This window comes from Capsicum annuum, chromosome 7 (genome assembly GCF_002878395.1).
Source record: "Capsicum annuum cultivar UCD-10X-F1 chromosome 7, UCD10Xv1.1, whole genome shotgun sequence".
NCBI classification, from domain to species: Eukaryota; Viridiplantae; Streptophyta; class Magnoliopsida; order Solanales; family Solanaceae; genus Capsicum; species Capsicum annuum.
The window spans coordinates 20,986,986-21,008,706 of NC_061117.1; the positions used below are offsets into that span (position 1 = coordinate 20,986,986).

A 21,721-nucleotide genomic window follows, 5' to 3' on the forward strand; every position below is an offset into this window, starting at 1 on the left:
TATAATCAAACATTCACTTATAATATCTTGGGAAAAGACATCGTTTTCATCCCAAACTATACCCGAAAAGTCGAAGCCACACCTAAACTATACTAGTGACCTATTACACACCTAAACTATAAAAAAGTAAAACTATTTACACCCTGTCAGGCTACCACCACTCACATGTGGTATAGTGTTTTACACGCGCTGCCACGTCAGCACCATGTCAGTAAAAAGTATTACTTTTTTATAGTTAAGGTGCGTAATAGGTCACTTATATAGTTTAGGTGTGGATTCGACTTTTCGACTATAGTTTGGAGTGGAAACAATGCCTTTTTCCTTAATGTTTTTAGCCATTTACTTTTGTTATTTAATAGGCTGAACGCGCCTAAAATAAGTGTAACATACGCGCCTTAGAATGAGGGTCGTGGAAAGGTAATAATATCACTTTTATATAATTAAAATGTGTAATAGGCCATTTATATAATTTAAATATGACTTAAACTTTTTATGTGTATAGTATAAGGTGAAAATAATGACTTTTTCCTAATATCTTTTCTTTCAAACAAAACATATTTACTAAAATTCCAGAAGTTCAGCACAACGCAAATCTTATCATACTGCTTCATTGAGAGAAGTGCTCGACTCAAGTGCAATTAAAATATATAAATAGGAAAAAAGGCGTTTTTAAAAGGAGGAAAAAGGAATTACCAATAATAAGAGAGCGAAATATACCAAATTGAAGAAAGAGAAAAAAAAAATGTCATCTTGGTTCTCTCTCCCCCTTCTAAATCCTTTCAAATCCAACGACGACGACGGCGCCGCTGCCGCCACGGCCACCGCCGTCTACGACGGCGAAAAACCCTCCGATTCCGATCCCAATTTTTCAAGCATAAAGGAAGACTTCTCCGCCATTTCCCAAACATTCACCCACCATCTCCGCGGCGTCGCCTCCTTTCTCACTCCTCCGTCGCCGCCGCCGCCGTCAACTCAGTCGGAGCAACAATCGGAGAAATTCATCGGAATCAAAAGCGATTTAGTGGAAATCGGAGATAGCTTGAAATCGAGTGTTTCTGAGATTTCGAAATTGGCTTCGAATTTGTTGCATTTCGGTGATAATGAGGTAAATGATCGTGAAAAAAATGAATATGATGATGAGGAGGAGGAGGAGGAGGAAGAGGAGGAGATTGTTGGTGTGACGGATGATGTTGTGGATTTTGTTAGTACAATTTCGCAGCGGGATCAGTTGTGGACTGATTTTCCGATCTCTTTACCTAGTGGTAAATTCTAAATATGTCGTTTTAGTTCACTTGACTATGTGTTATAGGAGTATTATTACTCGATGACGATTAGTTTCTTTGAGTGGTGATCACTTGCTGAATATGTAGCTAGGACATGATCTTAGATAGTAAGGTGTGGAGGACACGAATTAGGGTAGAAGGTTAGTGGGTAGGAGTGCACTCCATACTAGTAGATAGGAAGGCGTGGAGGACACGAATTAGGTTAGAAGGTTAGTAGATAGGAGTGCGCTCCATACTAGTAGATAGGAATGTGTGGAGGAAACGAATTAGAGTGAAGATTAGTAGGTAGGAGTGCACTCCATGTGGAGTACACGAATTAGGGTAGAAGTTTAGTAGGTAGGAGTGCACTCCATACTAGTAGATACGATGCATTCTTTAAATATGTTGGTTTATTTCACTAACCGAGCTATAAGAGTACTATTACTTGATGAGTATTTTCTTCGAGATATTTTTTTTTATAATTGTGGGGTTAGTGGTTTATAGTTGCCAAATGTGTAACTAGGATATGACCTTAGATAGAAAGGTGTGAAAGACACGAATTAGATTAGAAGATTATTAGGTAGGAGTGCACTCCATACCTATGTTGCTCGGACTCATCAAAAATGTCAATGTGTGCGTGTTGGATTCGCCAAAATTAGTGTATTTTTGAAGAATCCGACACGAGTGCGGCATCAATAATGAAGAGTCTGTGCAACTTAGCTCCGTACAAGTAGATACAAGTGCATTCACTAAATGTGTTGGTTTATTTCACCAACTGAGCTATAAGAGTACTATTACTTGATGAGTAGTTTCTTCGGGATATTTTTTTTGATAATCGTGGGGTTAGTGGTTTATAGTTGCTGAATGTGTAACTAGGATATGACCTTAGAAAGGTGTGAAGGAAATGAATTAGGATAGAAGGTTAGTAGGTAGGAGTGCACTCCATACTAGTAGATAGGAGTGCATTCACTAAATGTGTTGGTTTATTTCACTAACTGAGCTATAAGAGTACTATTACTTGATGAGTAGTTTCTTCGAGATATTTTTTTTTGATAATCGTGGGGGTAGTGGTGTATAGTTGCCGAATGTGTAACTAGGATATGACCTTAAATAGAAAGGTGTGAAGGACACGAATTAGGATAGAAGGTTAGTAGGTAGGAGTGCACTCCATACTAGTAGATAGGATTGCATTCTCTAAATATGTTGGTTTATTTCACTAACTAAGCTATAAGAGTACTATTACTTGATGAGTAGTTTCTTTGAGATAATTTTTTTTGGTAATCGTGGATTAGTGGTTTATAGTTGCTGTATGTATAACTAGGACATGGCATTAGATAGAAAGGTGTGGAGGAGCGCGTTAGGGTAGAAGGTTAGTAGGTAGAAGTGCACTCCATACTAGTTGATAGGAATGCATTATCTTGTTGACCTTGTAGTTGTAGGACTACTCTTGTAGTTTTTTGTTCTTTCATTTATGTTATTGTCTATTGTTTCGTGTAGTTCGATTGTAGCATTATTTTATTGTAGTACTATTTTGCGACTGTTTTGTTTTTGTTACTTATATTGTCTCTTGTATTTCCGTTGCGTCTTTTTCTAGTTTGTTTTTGTCTTGAGTTGGGGTTTTTTTGCAAATAGTGGTAGTGGTAAGCTCTGCTTACACTCCTCCTTAGACCCATGTGGGACATTTTTTAAAATTTGATAATGGTGCTCTTGGTTAGCTTACTAATATTTGCTTTTGGCTATTTCTTTCCCTTGAGCTGAGGGTCTAGTGGAAACAACCTTTCTACCTCTGAGGCAGGGTAAGGTCAGCGTACACTCTACCCTCAGACCTTATTTTTTGGGATCATACCGGGTATGTTGTTCTTGTTGTTGTTGTAATGGAGGTCTTGGTTAGCTTGATCCACCTTGGTCTCCCACCAGCAAAACTACCGGGTAAATCTAGCCATCAAGGCTTAGGCAAATTGAAAAAACTCTTTGTAAGCTGGGCTTTGAACCATAGTTTTCAAGGTTTGCACCCACTTGTCCACTATAGATTGTTAAAGGTGCAATTTTTGACTGCTTTTTTAATGACATTGGTTGGGTGACAGCTTGCACCTCGATTAATCCAGCTAGCAGCCTATGGGGTAAACATCTGTGTCAGCCGCTTATCCATGCCTTTGGGACAACCTTTTGTGTTTGTTTTGCTAGACACAACAACAATATATCCGGTGTAGTCCCAAGGTGGTATCTGGTGAGGTCAGACTGTATCCGGACCTTACCCCCTACCTTGTGGAGGTAGAATAACTGTTTCCAAAATACTCTTGGCTCAAGTAATGCATATCAAAGCAGTTTGAGAAAGAACATGCAGAAGTAAAGCGGACACTGCAAATAATAGGGAAGGCATTACATAACATTTAGAAAACAAGAAACAGTAACAACAACCAAATAATACGATAACTGAAGCACAAGAAACAGTAGGTAGTAACAGTAATCATAGTATAAGAAACTATGAGAATAATGCTACTACTATCGGTGTGAAAGGAGAAATAGGTATGGAGCACCAAACTACCACCAAGCCTATCCAGCAAGAAAGCACATTCAACTACATACTAACCTTCTACCCTAATTTGGGACCTCCATATCCTCCTATCTAAGGTCATGTCCTTGGTAATCTGAAGATGTGTCATATCCTGTCTAATTACCCCTTCTCAATACTTCTTTGACCTACACCTTTCCTTAAACCCACGATAGCCAATCTCTCACACCTCATTGTGCGCATCTCCTCTTCATATGCCCGAACCATCTCCTTCTCTTTTCCCTCATCTTGTTCACCACGAAGGCCACTCCTACCTTATCCCGAATATCTTCATTCCTAATCTTATCTCTCCTATTATGCCCACACATCGACCTCAATGTCTCATTTCCGCAACTCTCATCCCAAATTGTTTGGTGAAATCAATTAACATATGCCTCAATTCCAAAACATTTGGTGGTGATTACAAGATCTTCTGCATTAGTTCTGTTCTATTCAGGTCCATTTCATTCCAATTCTAAATAGTGTTCTATGAATCTCACAGAGATGTATATATGGACGAGAAGAATCTTTGTAGGCAAAGGACGCAAACTGTTTCCTGTTGGTTACAATTTTACCATTGGGGTGCTGTATTTGGTATATTATAGTGCTTCATTGTCACCAAGAGTTGCAATAGTTGTGACATACTTTATAATGATTTAATAGTGATGGTGGTTGATCCTTGGTAGTTGAACACTTATTTTAGTTGTTGGCTTCCAATATTATGTTGTTCGTTTACTCTTGGGGTTGGGGGTGTGTATTTCACAGAATGTAAGATTATAGTAAGGTATTCATTTTTTTCAAGCCTATGATTTTGTTCATGATTTAAGAGGAAAAGTGTGGTATGGTTTTTAGTCACTTTCAGATGTCGCCGTTACCTTATTTAGAGAATGCTTTATGTACAGCAACAACTATTATGTCTCAGTCCCAAGCAAGATAGGCGTATAGATGATTTGCATATATACTTTAAATAACATTCAAGCAACGAAATTGGGCGTAACGTATACAATACTCACATATGGTTAGTAGGGGAATTTATACATTGAGGAATAGAAAAATGATTAAGCAAACCTATGGGATTCCATTCCCATAGTGGGACTGCCGCCTGCTAGCTGCCTCCCCTAGATAAACAAGAAAAGGAAATTTTTTGGTTAATTAATAGACCTAAACTATTAGCTGCTGAATTTTTGACAATAACCCTCTCCCATCCAGACACCATCAATGCTATTGATTTCAAATCATGAATATGAATTCTATATCTTTGCTTCCTTTTCGCTGGCCAATTTTTTCTTTTAACTAATTTTTGGGGCTGAAGATATTTTGTTTTGATCTAAGAAGTTTGTCAGTTAAGTTACTTTGCATGTCTACCTGACAGAATGCATTGGTAGATTGTAGCATGCAACAACTTCGTAAGTTGAAAGTCTTTATGGTTTATTCATCAATAACCTTTCATGTGTATCAGCAAACCAAGTGGTTTTTTCATGCACACTACTCTTTTCTCTAAGATTCTTTTCTTTATCTGTTTTGGTAGTGGTTTCATTATTGAGGATCACAATAACACGATAATTAAATGTGAAACTGCAACTTGACAGGTTTAAAGGGAAAACAAAAGCTAGACTGTGTTTGCTAGTTCTTTATGCCTTCAGAGTAGAAGAGCGGAAATAAAAAAGATAAAAAAATTAAAATGTAATTAGTGAATTTGTGATTGCCAGTGGGCAATAAAGTTACAAATAATTGATGGTTACGGGATATTTGTAAGACCTGATATTTTTTTTTTATAACCGTGGTGTTCGGTCAAGCTTGCACACACCTCGATTAATTCCACGGGATACCTGCCACCTTTCACCAACAGGCACCAAGTAACTTTGCCGACTAAGGCCAGGACAGATGAAAAGAAATCACCTAGAGTTTGTCTCTGCTGAATGCCTCTACTCCTTGGTAATCAAAGCCCTAGAAGCAGCCACCCTTGAAAGGGTGTGTAATATAGCGCCCCTTGGGGCTTTCTACTTTGAACCTGAGATCTCATGGTTCGCAACCCTCTTCATTGACCACATGAAGTTTCTTAATATGATTGTTTATATTGGTGCTTCATGCATTCATGTTCATCTAATAATGACTGGCATCCTGTGGGTGATTAAAAAGTGCATTTGCAGTTCTTTTCTCTGCTTGGAGTGCAAGCATTGGTTTTCCTCGGAGTAGTTCTTCCTGAAGAGGATGTTATCTTCAACTTCTAGTTATTTAATTCGCTTATTATGATACACTATTTTGAAATAATTTTTTTGGTCCTATTTGTATTTATCTTGAATTAATTTGTTGAACAATTCTATGTTGCTCTGTGCACTTCCTAAAAAAGACTTTGTTAGTGTAGGAACTTTATCAAAAAAAAAATGTAGAAAGTGTATGTAGCATAAATAGCTGTGAATTTGCTTTCTTGTTTTTCCAAGTTTTGTCCACTTCTGGAGGCTTACACATACTTCATGTGTCAATTAAAAGTAGTAGTTCCTTGATTAGGCCTTGTTTGCACTACTATTCTTCGTGTTTCTTGTGGCCTCTGGTTGATGGTTATCTAATTTTCTTGCAGATTTTTCCATGTCTGATAGTCAGAAAGAACATGTGGCATCCATTGTGCAGTTTGTGCCCGGACTTGAGTCCTTGAGGCAGAAGGTTTGCCATGAATTATCTGATGGGCAATTTTGGATGATCTATTTTGTTTTATTGCTTCCAAGGTTGAATGGAAATGACTTGGAGATGTTGTCAACTCCCGAGGCAAGTTTCTCTTTGATAAGTTAATATATTGAATGACATTGTTTTGGCCAGAATTCTTTTATAAATTTGTGAGCAGACAGGACATTATTAAATTGGGAAAAATCTCAATCCTGTAGATTAAAAACTGTATGCTCTGTGGAATGTTCTTGACTCATATTTTACGTGTTTTAAGGATTACAATTTTGATTAGGTCATCGTTCCATTTACATGCTTTAAGGATTACAATTTTGATTGGGTCATCATTCCAGCTGTAGCTCTAAAGTATTGCTACTGCATCACATATATTTACTGAACAATCAAACTACAGGTTCATTGATGCAAGTTGAATTAATTGTACTCTTAGTTTCTCTGTGATGCTCTGAATCCAGCAATTTCTATAATGAGAGAATGGAAGTTTACATGGCCACTAGGGAATAGATTTCTGTTGAAGCTGCCATTGCAGAAGTGTGATGAGTTCTATTAGATTTATAAAACATTTCTTTTTCGTTTTTTCTCTTAATTGTTCCCCTTTTTTGCGTGTGTGCATTTCTTTTTGGGGTTGGGGTTGGGGGTTGGGGGCGGGGGGGCTGTGTTTGTGGTGGTCGAAGTTGGGGAGAGAGAACTTCAGATCATTTCCTTGTTACACCATTCTGCTAGAACCTTAGGAATCACCTAATTTCCTGGAATTGATTGCACTGAGAAATCTGAGTCTTATTTCTCTCATTTCCCTACACAGTCAGCCAGTGAATTACTTGTCTTATTGCGGCTATGGCTACAAGTTGAATGAAGCTGAATTTTTTCTGGGTGCAACTTAGAAAGTCCCTGGCTCAAATTTAGTCCGAGTATCTCAGATCCCTTAGGATCTGTAGTTAAGCTAGTTAAGTGAAAACTATTTAAGGTACCAAAGAGGTGCCTGCCACTATACAGATAGAATTGTGAAAACATGACCACTGTTTTTGGTTTATCTGCATACTAGCTTCATTAGTTTCCTGAAAAAACCTTAAGTACCACAATAGAATAGGTTGCTGAAAATTTAGTTTGAATCTTTCCAGACTCATTCAAGATCCTCCTACGTATTCCCAATCCGTGAAGCCAAAAGCACCAGCGGGATGATGACTAACTCGAGCTAGTCTGAACCTGAGGTAATATGGGGGAGTTCATGAGTAATCCAGCTCCAAGTGAAAGCACTACAACTTACTTCACCCATGCCTAGTTTCTTTTGCATCGAACTTATAAGAAACGGTGTCTTCTCCGTACTTGATTATGTTACTGCAGACTAGTGATTTGATGTTTTATTGTTTTAGTTGTCATATTTTCTATTATCCTTGTTTTCTAATATATTATTGTTCTACACTTTAAGAGATGATTTTGTTTCTTTATTTTCCTTCTACGAAAGCTTTAGTGTAGTAATTATCTCTTAAAACTTTAAGTTGGTTCATTGTAGTTTATCCTTTTGACACTAAGTTTTATGACCCGGAAAAAAGGGAATAAAGTTTCCTATACAAAAATTGCCACGAGGTCCATCACAAATAAAAGCAAATACTCAATGAGAAAAAAATTAAATCTTCGTTGACTCTCCAAATAAATAATATTAGTAGGAATGTTAAAACAAGACAAAAAGGCTAAAGTAGCACCCAAGGGTGTGGCCTAGTGGTCAATGAAGTGGGTTGAGAACCATGAGGTCTCAAGTTCAAATCCCATGAGAGAATAATATGCTAGGTGATTTCTTCTCATCTTCCTAGCCTTGGTTTGTGGCAGGGGTGGGGGTGCAGTTGAGGTATCGTGTTGTTCAGTGGTGGAGATGCAGTCAGTTCTCTTGGTCGTATTTGTTTTCCCGTTTCTCTTACTTGCACTTGGTTCTCTTTTGTTGACCTTTTCTGAATGAAAATTCACGATGACATGATCATCTCTTTCAACTTAATTTGACTGTAGGTTGTTGAAGTAAGGGAGACACTTCTGCAGCAGTTGCAAAGTAAGAAGGACTCGCAGCCAGAAGCATCTAAGGATTCTGAGACTGTTGATGCGTCTGAGAAGGATGTTGAAATCAGTGGACAGCAAGTGTCCGAAAGTAAATTGGAGGAGAAAAATATTTCAGAGACTGCAAATGCCTCTCAAGATAAAGATAGTTTGCATGGGGAGAAACGTCAAGAGCCATTAGACGAAGAAAAGACCAAGAATACCACCTCATATGCTGACAAGAACGAGGATGATGTTTCTTTCAGTGATCTTGAGGACGATGATACCGATCTATCAGATAGACTGCAAGGAAGCAAGCCCCCACACAGAAAGAAAGTTTCCTCATCTAGTGAATCCCATGAATGGATTCAACTAAATGAGAACTCTAAAGCTCAAGGTAGTCAGCAGAAGGCTGGCCAATCGATTCACCGGGATAAAGATTCTGAAGGTGATGAATCCAGTGACTGGCTCACTGTCGATGACATTGATTCAGACAGTTTGGCCACCAATTGATACCTCTAAAATCCGTAAATGTTCCTTTTAGTACACCCTCTTATATATCTATTACCTTGTAGATTTTGTGGATGTCTTGGAAAATAAGTCAAAACAAGCCCCCTCTCCTTCCCCCTACCCCCTATCCCAAAAGCAAAAAACGAAGAAAAAAAGAAAAAGAAAAGAAGAAATTGAGGGATCAGTTTACATGTCATATAACTGATCTCCTTGGTGCCAGAATTGGCAGAAAATGGAATTTTTCTTGTTGGTTTGATTGTCACTTTATTGATATTGTACATGATTTACCACTACTGTTTTTTGTTCGCTTTTATTTGTTTAGATCTGTAAATCCACCAGTTAGTTATGGTGGTGGAGTTTAAGAAAAAAAAAAAAAAATGTTAATGCGTTAAAAAAACTTTTTTGGTGCATTATGACTTTTTTTTTTCTTTTTCTTTTTAAAACGAAGAAATCAGAAAAGCATCGAGAAGATGAATAGAGATTACAAATGCAGAGTTTGTCAACTCATTTTATAGTTAGAAGTAATACAAAACCATAGAGCTAACAGATACTTGAGGAACATATTCCAGATATCTGTAGTCACTGGACAGTGAGAAGGGATAGGTGGTTGATGGACTCATTGAAGCCATCATGTTGCAATAAGTTATCTTGCTTAATGGTATCCCATAGGCCTTTTGGTATAAGGCCATTGTGAATTCCATTCAGTCTGACGCATACCTCCTACTGCTTTCTGTAATAACAGAAACTCCTCCAAAGCTTTAGCTTTCCTTCTACTTCTAGTGTTTTAGTTTTTGAGAAAGAAAAAATTCAGGTGTACCATTCACCATATAACTCAAGTCACCGTTCTGTAGTCTTCTCACTGAAGTCATCATGTTGCAGCCACATGTCGAGATGGATTTATAGACCACTCACTACTTTCCAGCACAATTGATCTGTGATCTAAGATTATTATTTGGAGTGCAAGTTGATATATAGAGCCAAAGTGTCACTCCATCCATTAGAGATTAGGAATCTGAACTTCTGGAAGCTTGAGTAGATTCTTCTCCTCTAAACCAGGTGTAGTAAGCTCCTTGTTGGGAGATTAATCAATTCCATGTCCTAATGAAGCTAGAGAAGCTCCTCATAGCTCTTGACCTTGCAACAGCAAAGAACCAGTATAATCTCACAAGTGGAGTCTGGGAGAGTAAAGTATACGTAGACCTTCTACTTCGTAGTAGTCCGTGGAGGTAGAGAGGCTGTTCTGAAATATCCTCCGCTCAAGTAACGCACAGTCGCACATCAAAGTAACTTGAAAAAGAACACAAAATAAAAGACATAGTAAATAATAGAGAAAGCATTACATACGATTCAGAAAACAACAAACAGTAACAATAGTTAAATAATACGATAACCTCCGAAGCTCGGAAAACAGCGGGGAGTGACATAAATCGTAGGCCGATAAATTACGAGAATAATCCTGCTACTACTGGTATGAGAGGAGAAATAGGTGCAGTGCTCTTGACCTTATGCAATTAAATCTATCATGTTCGTAACTACACAGTGAAATCACCCTGTACCACTCATTGATCATTCCATAAACTCTGACTGCAGGTAACTCCTCCCTATTGGAGTGGCCTATAAACTCCAGTGAAGCACCACCTGAGGTCTATGTCCACTTCTTCAAACATTAGGGAGACAAGAGTAAGTACCCTACTGAGCAAAAGTGAGCTTTTATCACAGAGGTTTCCCATCACTCCACTATGATCTTCGATCCTTACGAAGCGATCATAGATGTTGCCGATTTGATTTCATTCCCATCCTGACTGATCATACAAGGAAAGGACAAATAATTTAGCTAGTATGCTAAGTGCAGACTGACTTGCTACTTGCTTTCTTTGAGGAATTTTTGCGTGAAGGACAATGAAAGCCAATTGAGGCTATTTTTACTACTTAATACATCCACACTTTCTTGAATCAAGGGTAACTGCGTATTCACAAATCTGATTGTCCAAGAAATGTGCGAGGGGATCATACATGATACAACCTACATACTATGTGGAACTTCCTGAAAGAGGAGTGCAGAAACAGAGAAAGCTTTATAACTTAACTATGAAATTAACTGGTGCTAATGTATCCCTCCACCCCCAAACAAATCTTGTTTACACCAAAAATGAAGTAAATTTAGGCAATGAATCTTCTGGATGTTGCTGCTTTTGCCTTTAAAATATCTGGCATTCCTTTCCTTCCATATTGTCCACCATACACAAGCTGGAATGCTTATCAGTCTTCACTTGTGAGAAGCTTCAAAGTGGATCTTGAAATTACGCAACTGACCTTACAGTGCAAGAACAGGTGGCTATTGAACTCTGCATCTTGAACATTAAAAAAACACCTTGAGCAAATCAGCGTACCTCTTTCCTGTAGCACTTCATGAGTTAGAAACAAAACAAGAAGCTTTCAGTGGGCTTCTGACTCTCCAGATTTGTTTTCAAGACCAGTTAACTGTAGGAGAACGACTATTGTTCCTTCCCGAATAGCAAGATTTTACTGTGAGTGCCCCGCTACTATGTATCAACCAGGCTGGCTTATCTGCTCCATTAGTCACCCCAGGGAGCTGGTTTAATATATCTGAAGAAGACTAACAATCTCTGCCACTTCCCAGTCATTCAGGGCTCTCCTGAACATCAGGTTCTGTCCTTGAGAACTCCACACATGTGAAACTAAGGCATTTCTTTGTGAACTTAGGATCAAACATACTACACTTTCATCAATCATAACTCAATTCTCGTTTTCTCACCATGATTCGATCCTTACCAGGCGACCATAGTTGTTGAAATTTTGATATACTTTGCAGACAATACTCCTGAATTCTCCATCTTCTGCATATGTTAATCTTGCAACTTGAAGCTGATTTGAGAGCTCACCAAATCCATTGGAGATTCTCATCATCGATTTTTAACCTGCTTGTGAATAGATGACCACAATCAATTAACAAAAAAACAAGTAATTATGGCCTTCATCGAATCCCGATTAGTTTATAGGACTTCTCACCAACTAGAAAGAAAGTTTTTTGGCCCCATCAAAATGCTGGCAAGAGAGGCATCTGTGTTTTTTGTTCAAAGATTTTTTCTCCTTAGTGGTTTCTCTTTCTTTTATGCAGAACTTATTAAGTACATCCAAGCATGTATCTATATAGTCATAAATCCTAATTTTTTTTGCCAATGTACTCTTATTACACATTCTGTAACGTACAAGATAATACATAATTCTTGCATACGTTATGCATGTAACATTTTATGTCATCCCGAAAACCAAATGTTATATTTGTAATGTAACGCTTCATTACCAAAATAAAACAGTGTATTAATATTGCATAGTTTTATGTTAGATTTTTTTTTTCAATAAAGGAAACAAAATGAATCTCAAGAGATGGAAACTTAGTGCAGTAACCAAGTCCATATAACCATATGCCCAATAGCTAGATAAAATACATTACATTTTGATCTTGTTGATTGAGAATTCTCTGTATTTTACCGATCTGTTTCCAATAATTAATTCTGACCACGTCCAATAGAAATCATAGAATCTATAGCTGAATTTCTGAAAGAGTTATAATAATGCTATACTTCAATTAAAGATCGAGTCAAGGGCACTCAAGCTAAAGCAAATGCACCTTAAGCAAGGTGGCTCCAGAGGCGCTGCTGCAGGCACTAGCACCGACAAACTTTTCTACACAAGTCACAAAGAGGGGAGGAAGTGCGTGTTGCCAACTTGCCAGTCCTTGATCAATTAGGTGGGCATTCTAAACCTACATTAATAATCAACGAGGCTCACAGATTTCAAAAGCTACTTGAATAGCCATTATCTCATAATACATAGTTATAATTTTTTTAGTTTGGGGTGCCAATAGCAGCATAGTTGCTTAGTCGTCCTACCTCCTATGTATTACGATATACATGCTTTTCATGCTGCCTCAAGAGAAAATGTACTAGATACACCTAGATCCACAAGGAAATGCACATACAATCACCTGGCTTTGGAAACAGGAAATATGATTTTGTCCAATTATCTTCTGAAATGAATACAATCCTCACTAGTCATGGAAAACGAGTCGATAGGAGTTACAGGGTAAACAAGAGTACAAGACAACCACTACTTGTTTCCAGTTTCTTACATACCAATACTACTAAGCACCTTAGTCATCTACAACACAGATAAGATATGGATGATATTGGGGACCCGAAACTATGTTGCTTGGACTCTTCATAAATGATACAGGGGCTTGGTACCGGAAAAAGAAATTAAGAAAATAACACAGCTATTTAAGTCGGCTAAATGAACCAAGTTTAAGATGCAGAAAAACCTGTTCGCAACAATTATCCACTGTTTGACTGTACTGTAGGAACACTACTCCACATGAAGGAAAGAGAAAAAAAGAATACCAACTGTAGACTCTCAGTTTATTCCTCTATCCATGAACACCTCACCAGCTATCCATGTATATGTACTGCTTTGGAATGTCGCTGATTAATTTCTGAAGCAGCATTTTACTGTTGATTGAGTTTACAAGCTAGTATCAAGCCCTCCTTACTCTTTTATCGGCTGGCTGAAATGGACTTGCAGCAGCAAGGGAACTAGACTGTGGCCTTGGAGCTGGATTAAAGGTGAATCCTGTCAAATAACTAGGACCATCTTGAGAGTGTACAGGGGGTGGCACTTTTGGAATTGGTAGGCAGATGATAAGAGTGGAGGAGATGGTTGTAAAGAAAAACTGTTATGGATTGTGGCGGATGATGGATAAGGAAACACTCATCCTGTAGGAAGAGGCGGCAACATTCTTGAGGTTAGGTCTGAAGATTCACGGGGTAAGGTTTTTGGTGGTTCATTTGTTCTTTCATTCTGGACATCTGGCAGCAACCATTTTTGGTGGTTCATTTGTTCTTTCATTCTGGACATCTGGCAGCAACCATTCAGGCATATCATCATCACAAAATCAGTTCTTCTTACCCAAGCTATCAAACTGCGCCATCGGTGAACCAGAGGCGCAAACAGTACCTGCCACTGGAATAGCGTGACTTTGGCTTTTAAGCTTTTCTTCCATTTGCCTAGAAGCAGTGATGAGTTGACCATGGTCATTAACATTTCTAGCTAGGGGCATGTCTTTACCGACCTATATTACTGACCTAGGAATACTCACAGAAACTGAAGGAGCCACAGGTCTGGTTGGCTGTTTAGACGTATCTAAAATTCTACTTCCAGAAAGTTGAAGCCTATTGCCAAGAATAGATCCATCAGAACGATGGGAACTTGAAGATATTCCACTAGCAGTTCCAAAGTCAAATTCAGGGAGATTACCATCATCCGAAAATACCATTTTTCGTTTTGATGCATTGGGCAGCAATTATTTTACATGTTTTCAGAAACAGCCTCTCTACTTCTTTAGAGGTATTGGTATGGACTGCGTACAATCTACCCTCCCCAGACCCCGCTACGTGGGAATATACTGGGTTTGTTGTTGTTGTTTTGGGAGGTACATGGTTTCCTTGGATGGTTCAGTATTAGACTGATGGACACAAGAAGCTTCACTGCTCAACAAGTGCCCCTTAGATCCCCAAAGGTGCGAGCTGGAAAGTTGGGATTCTTTTTGCTGAAAAGGGGGGTACTTCACGCCTGAAGTTGTTAAGGTTGTCCTCCTTGCGGAATCAATACCAATATTCTTGTCATCAGTAACCAGTTTATAAAAAAGAAAAAAAAATTCTTGTCATCAGTGACATTTGCTTGTTCAAGAGTTGACAAAGAGCTGAGTGGGGCAGATGGGTTTGAGTTCTCGACTGATGGCACAGATGAAGAAACTTGGCTCCCACCTTGCAACGTAGAATAATCAGACGATGACTTTTGAAGCTGCTCCTGCAAAACATTAGCTTTGTCCTCAGACTTTTTAGCAACAGAAGTCAATGCTGTTCGACTTTTCCGCCATACAACACAACCAATAATCAACTGAGAGTTCCCTTCCACAGCTGCCATTCCCTAGAAGAAACCATATTTCGCAAGAATGGTGGTAATTGCCTCGCTTCGAGGACAAAGGTAGACATCAACACCTGGAGAGAGGTGTGCAAACCCAACTCTCTCACCTTTTATATATCCTTTTGCAACCTAATGGAGACAACACTACCTTAAGAAGGGGTACATTCCACTGCATGTTCCTACTTTTCCTAACTTAAAAGACTTTTTTGTTCCAAAAGGCACTTTTCCGAATTAAGAACCAAATTTATTTCTTCACATCGCTCCAACACTTGATGCAGATGATCTAGGCGTTCCTCGAATGGCTTCCCAAATATAGATTAATCATCCATGAACACCTACTCAAAGTCCTCTATCATGCCAAAAAATATCGCTATCATGCACCTCTGAACTGCAACTGGAGCATTACATAATCCAAATGGCAGTCTTTCTTTAGGTGTTTTAGTATTTGAGAAAGGATAAATTCAGGGGTGCCATTCACCATATAACTTGGTCACCATTCTGTAATTTTCTCACTGACGCCTTCATGTGGTAGCCACATGTTTTCAGATTTAAAATAAAATAGATTTGTAGACCAGTCACTACTTTCTAGCACAATTGATCTATGATATAAGATAACCTTTGGGAGAGAGTTGATTTATTGAGCCAAAAGGGTCATTCCATTCATTAGAGATTAGGAATCTGAATTTCTGGAAGCTTGAACAGATTCTTCTCCCCTAAATCAGGTGTAGAGCTCCTTGTAATGGAAAATCATTCAATTCCATGTCCTAAATGAAGTTAGAGAAGCTCCTCGGAGCTCTAAGACCTTCTTACAACAACATATACAGTTAAATTCCATAGGTGGGATGTTATGGATCTTTAGGGAAGGATTGATTCACAGGGCGATATATAAATTCAGCTCGTTAAAGGGATGCTAAAACCTTAGAGTTCAATGGAAAAGAGAACTCCAATCTCTTCCGCTCGTTAAAGGGAGGCTGAAACCTTAGAGTTCAATGGAAGAGAGAACTCCAATCTCTTGTTTTTTGTTGAAATACGACTTATTGATTATTCTCCAAAAACCCCTTTAAATAGGAGTCATGTTACATCAATAATCTAATTCTTATGAAAGTAGGAAACATAAAACCCTATTCTATACAGTCTAATGCTTATAAAAGTAGGAAACATAAACCTAACTGTAATCCGTATGAAACTAGGACACATAAATCCTATTCTAGAACAATAAAGAAACCTACTTAAAATATAATTAAAAACTTAATTCATTTTACTTCCATGCATCCATAGCATGGGGTCTAAGGAGGATAGACCGTACACAGACCTTATTCGTACCTCGTTGAGGTAGAGAAGTTGTTTCTAAAAGACTCTTGGCTCAAGTAACACACATCAAAGCAGTTTGAAAAAGACAAATACAAAAATAAAGAAGATATAACAACAAGAAGGAAAGCATGACATAGCATTAAAAAACAAGAAACGGTAACAATAGTCAAATAATGCGATAACCGAAGCTCAGGAAACCACGAGGAGCAGCAGAAATCGTAGGACAAGAAACTACGGAATGGTGCTGCTACTACCACTGTGTACTGGTACGAACGGAGAAATAGGTACAATGCTCTTGACCCTACTTATGCAATTGAATCTTTCATGTTCATAACTGCACATATTGAAATAGCCCATACCATACCACCCATTGATCGTTTGAATCTTTCATGTTCATAACTGCACATATTGAAATAGCCCATACCATACCACCCATTGATCATTCCATAAACCTTTGACTGCAGATAACTCCCGCCCAAAATTCTAATCTAGCCCAAGTGGAGTGTGGCCCATAAACTCCAGTGAAGCACCACTTGAGGTCTATATCCACCCCTTCAAACATTATGGAGATAAGAGTGTAAAAAATGGATCTTGGGCCAAACTCAACTCCAAAAGGCTAACTGATGATGGGAGGATTGCCCAAATCCTTATAAGGAGACCAACTTCCAATTCCTTTTTCGATGTGGGACTCTTAACACTCCTCCGCATGTCCAGGCCTCGTTAACTGGAGCGTGGACAATATAATATGGGGGCTCAACATCAGTAAACAAAGAATTGGGATGAGTTTGTCTCAAATACCAAAGTTAAAAATGGATCTTGAGCCTAACTCAAGCCCAAAAGTAAGCTCGTGAGGGGAGGATTTCCCAAGTCCATATAAAGAGACCAATTTCTCATCCCTTTCCGGTGTGAGACTCTTTAAAACTCTCCCACACGCCCAGACCTCGTTAAATGGAGCGTGGAGAATATAATATGGGAGTCCAACATCGGTAAACAAAAAATTAGGATGAGTCTATCTCTAATACCATGTAAAGAATGGATCTTGGGCCTAACTCAACCCCAAAAGCTAGCTCGTAAGGGGAGGATTTCCATATAAGGAGATCAATTTTCCATCTCTTTTCCGATGTGAGACTCTTAACATAAAGATAGTACCTGAGCAGAAGTGAGCTTTTATGACAGAGGATTTCCTATCACCCAATCATGATTCGATTCTTACAACGCGACCACAGGTGTTGAAGTTTTGATTTCCATTCCCCTTCAACTTATCATATAAGGAAAGGACGAAAAACTTAGATAGCATGCTATGCATAGACTAACTTTCTTTCTTTAAGGAAATTTTTGAGTGAAGGGCGATGAAATTCGATTGAGACTCTTTTACAACTTAATACATACTAGACTTTCATCAATCATAACGGAATTCCCATCTTCTCACCATGATTACAAAGTGTAAAATTAGGTCCTGGACCTAACTCACACAGCAAAAGCTAAGCTCAAAGTAAGAGGATTGGCCAAGCCTTATAAAGAGATCACCCATTTCATTAACCACTAATATGGGACTTTTTTCGTTCTTCAACACAAAGCGATGATAGGTGTTGAAGTTTTGATTTTCATCCCCCTCGACAAGGAAAGAAGAATAACTGAGATAGTAAGCTATGAGCAAACAGACTTACTACTTTGCTTTCTTTGAGGAATTTTTGAGTGAAAGGCAATGAAAGTCAATTAAGACTCTTTTTACTACTTAATACATACTAGACTTTCATCAATCATAACTCAATTCTCGTCTTCTCACAAAGAGATCATCCATTTCATTAACCACTAATATGGGACTTTTTTCGTTCTTCAACACAAAGCGATGATAGGTGTTGAAGTTTTGATTTTCATTCCCCTCGACAAGGAAAGGAGAATAACTGAGATAGTAGGCTATGCGCAAACAGACTTACTACTTTACTTTCTTTGAGGAATTTTTGAGTGAAAGGCGATGAAAGTCAATTAAGACTCTTTTTACTACTTAATACATAATAGACTTTCATCAATCATAACTCAATTCTCGTCTTCTCACCATGATTCTATCCTTACAAGGCAATCATAGGTGCTGAAGATTTGATATACTTTGTAGACATACCCCTGAATTATCTGTCCCCATCTTCTGCAGAATATGTCACCCTTGCAACTTGAAGCTGATTTGAGAGTTCACTTCTCAATCGGAGATTCTAACCATCTATTTTTAACCTGCTTGTGAATCGATGGCCACACTCAATTTAAAAAAAAACGAGTAACTACGGATTTAATCAATGCTTATTAGTTCGAAGGACTTCTTGCCAACAAGAAAGAAAGTTTTTAGAGCATCAAAATGCAAGCAAGAGTCGTCGGTGTTTTTTGTTCAAAGATTTTTTTTCCTCTAGTGGTTTCTCTTTCTTTGATGCTGAACTTATTAAGCACGTGCAAGAGTGTAGCTATATAGTCATAAATCCTTAAATTTTTTTCCCAATGTACTCTTATTAAGATAATACATAAATTCTTGCATAAGTTATGCATGCATCATTTTATGTCATCTCGAAAACCAAACGTTCTATTTGTAAGGTAACACTTCATTACCAAGACCAAACATTGTATTGATATTGCATAGTTTTTTAGATTTTTTTTTCCAATAAAGTTAACAAAATGAATCTTAACGGATGGAAACTTAGTGAGTAAAAGTCCAAATAACCATATGCCAAATAGCTACATGAACACATATTCCATTTTAATCTTGTTGATCGATAATTCTCTGTGTTTTACTAGTCCGTCTGTCCCCAACAATTAATTCTGGCCACGTCCTATAGATATCACAGAATCAATAGCTGAATTTCTGAAAGAGTTATCATGATGCTATACTTCAATTAAAGATCAGAGTCAAAGGAACACTCAAGCTAAAGCAAATTAACCTAAAGAAAGGCGGCTCCAGAGGCGTTGCTGCAGGCGCGGGCACCAACAAGCTTTTACACACAAAGAGGGGAGGAAGTGCTTGTTGCCAATTTGCCAGCCCTTGATCAATTAGGTGGGCATTTTAAACCCACATCAATAATCAATGAGGCACACAGATTTCAACATCTAATTGAATAGCCGTCATCTCATAATACCTAAGTCGCGCAGACTCTTCAATTTCAATGCCGCACCTGGGTCAGATTCCTCAAAAATACACTACTTTTGGAGAATCCTACAGGCACCCCTGACATTTTTGAAGAGTCCGAGCAACATAGGATAATACACAGTTGTAGTTTTAAGTTTGAGGTGTTAATAGTAATATAGTAGTTTAGTTGTCCTTCCTCTTATGTATTTACAATATAGGTGCTTTTCATGCTGCCTTTAGCAAAAATGTACTAGACATACCTAGATGCACAGGAAATGCACATATGATCACTTGGCTTTGGAAATAGGAAACATGACTTTGTCCAATTATCTTGTGAAATGAATAAAACCCTCACTAGTCATGGAAAACGAGTCAATATGAGTTACAGGGTGAACAAGACAAACACTACTTTTTCCAGTTTCTTACAAACCAGCACTATTAAGCACCTTAGCCTTCTACAACACAGATAAGATATGAATGATATACAGGGGCTTGGGACCCGAAAAAAGAACTATGTTGCTTGGACTCTTCATAAACGATATAAAGGGCCTTGGGACCAGAGAAAGAAATTAAGAAAATCAATAACACCGCTATTTAAGTCAACCAGACGAACCAAGTATAAGATGCAGAAAAGGCTGTTCACAACAACTATCTTCTGTTTGACTGTACTGTAGGAACACTACTTCACATGAAGGAAAAAGGAAAAAGAAACCAACTTAGACTGTCAATTTACTCCTCTATTCACGAACCTGACCAGCTATCCATGTGTATGTACAGCTTTGGAATGTCGCTGAATAGTTATCGAAGAAGCATTTTACTGTTGATTGAGTTTACAAGCTAAGATCAAGACCTCCTTACTCTTTTATCAGCAGGATGCAATACACTTGAAGCAGCAAGGGAATTAGAGTGGGGTGTTGGCACTGGATTAAAGGTGAATCCTGTCAAATAACTAGGACCATCTTGAGAGGGTATGGGGGGTGGCACTTTGGAGTTGGCAGGCAGATGATGGAGTGGAGGAGATGGTTGTACAGAAAAACTGTTATGGATTGTGGCGGAGGATGGATAAGGAAAGACTGGTCCTGTAGGAAGAGGCGGCAACATTCTTGAGGTTTGGTCTGAAGATTCACGGTGTAATATTGTTGGTGGTTCATTTGTTCTTTTGTTCTGGACATCTGGCGGAAACCATTCAGGCATATCATCATCACAAAATAAGTTCTTCTTACCCGAGCTATCAAATGGAACCATCAGTGAACCAGAGGTGCAAACAGTCATTGCCACTGGAATAGGATGACTTTGGCTGCTAGTCTTTTCTTCCATTTGCCTAGACGCATTGACCAATTGACCATGGTCATTAACATTTCTAGCAAGGGGCATACCTTGACTGACCGATATTACTGACCTAGGAACACTCGTGGAAACTGAAGGTGCCGCAGGTCTGGTTGGCTGTTTAGACATATCTAAATTCCTACTTCCAGAAAGTTGAAGCCAATTGCCAAGAATGGATCTATCGGAACGATGGGAACTTGAAGATATTCCACTAGCAGTTCCAAAGTCAAATTCAGGGAGATCATCATCATCTGAAAATGCCATTTTTCGTTTTGATGCATTGGGTAGCAATGATGTTACAGGTTTTGGGAGGTCCATGGTTTCCTTGGGTGGTTCAGCATTTGACTGATGGACACAAGAAGCTTCACTGCCCGGCAAGTGTCCCTTAGATCCCCAAAGATGTGAGCTGGAAAGTTCAGATTCTTTTTGCTGCAAAGCGGGTGACTTCACAGCTGAAGCTGTAAAGGTTGTCCTGCTTGCGGAATCAATATCAATACTCTTGTCATCAGTGACATTTGCTTGTTCAAGAGTTGACAAAGAGCTGAATGGAGCAGGTGGGTTTGAGTTCTTGACTGCTGGCACAGATAGAGAACCTTGTCCCCCACCTTGCGACGTAGAAGAATCAGATGGTGACTTTTGAAGCTGCTCCTGCAAAACATTAGCTTTGTCCTCGGACTTTTTAGCAACAGAAGTCAAAGCTGTTCGATTCTTTCGCCATATAACACAACCAATCATCAACTCAGATTTCCCTTCCACAGCTGCCATTCCCTTGAAGAAACCATATTTTGCAAGAATAGTGATAATTGCATCGCTTCGAGGACAAAGGTAAACATCAACACCTGGAGAGAGGTGTGCAAACCCAACTCTCTCACTTTTTATATATCCATTTGCAACCTAATGGAGACAACGCCACCTTAAGCATGGGAACATTTACAAAATCAATATGCTTCATTT

At 38.5% G+C, this 21,721-nt stretch overlaps 2 protein-coding genes across 8 annotated transcripts in view; one reads left to right on the forward strand and one right to left on the reverse strand.

Annotated features, from left to right (window-relative positions):
* The first annotated feature begins 585 nt into the window (after positions 1 to 585).
* Positions 586 to 9,314, forward strand: LOC107877742 (stress response protein NST1). Its single transcript, XM_016724448.2, has 3 exons — positions 586 to 1,262; positions 6,392 to 6,576; positions 8,488 to 9,314. Exons 1-3 carry the CDS (start codon positions 743 to 745, stop codon positions 9,022 to 9,024), a joined length of 1,242 nt encoding a protein of 413 aa, XP_016579934.1. The 5' UTR covers positions 586 to 742; the 3' UTR covers positions 9,025 to 9,314.
* A 1,626-nt stretch (positions 9,315 to 10,940) lies between these two features.
* LOC107877741 overlaps positions 10,941 to 21,721 on the reverse strand; it is a 43,217-nt gene continuing 32,436 nt past the window's right edge. For 2 of the 7 annotated variants that reach the window (XM_047393445.1, XM_047393446.1), the window contains exon 5: positions 10,941 to 21,661. In XM_047393445.1, the coding sequence (XP_047249401.1) occupies positions 20,285 to 21,661 (1,377 nt within the window). In that variant the 3' untranslated portion in view covers positions 10,941 to 20,284. The remainder of the gene's footprint in view (positions 21,662 to 21,721) is intronic. The other 5 variants (XR_007042640.1, XR_001676488.2, XR_007042641.1 and 2 more) reach the window with 5 other exon arrangements.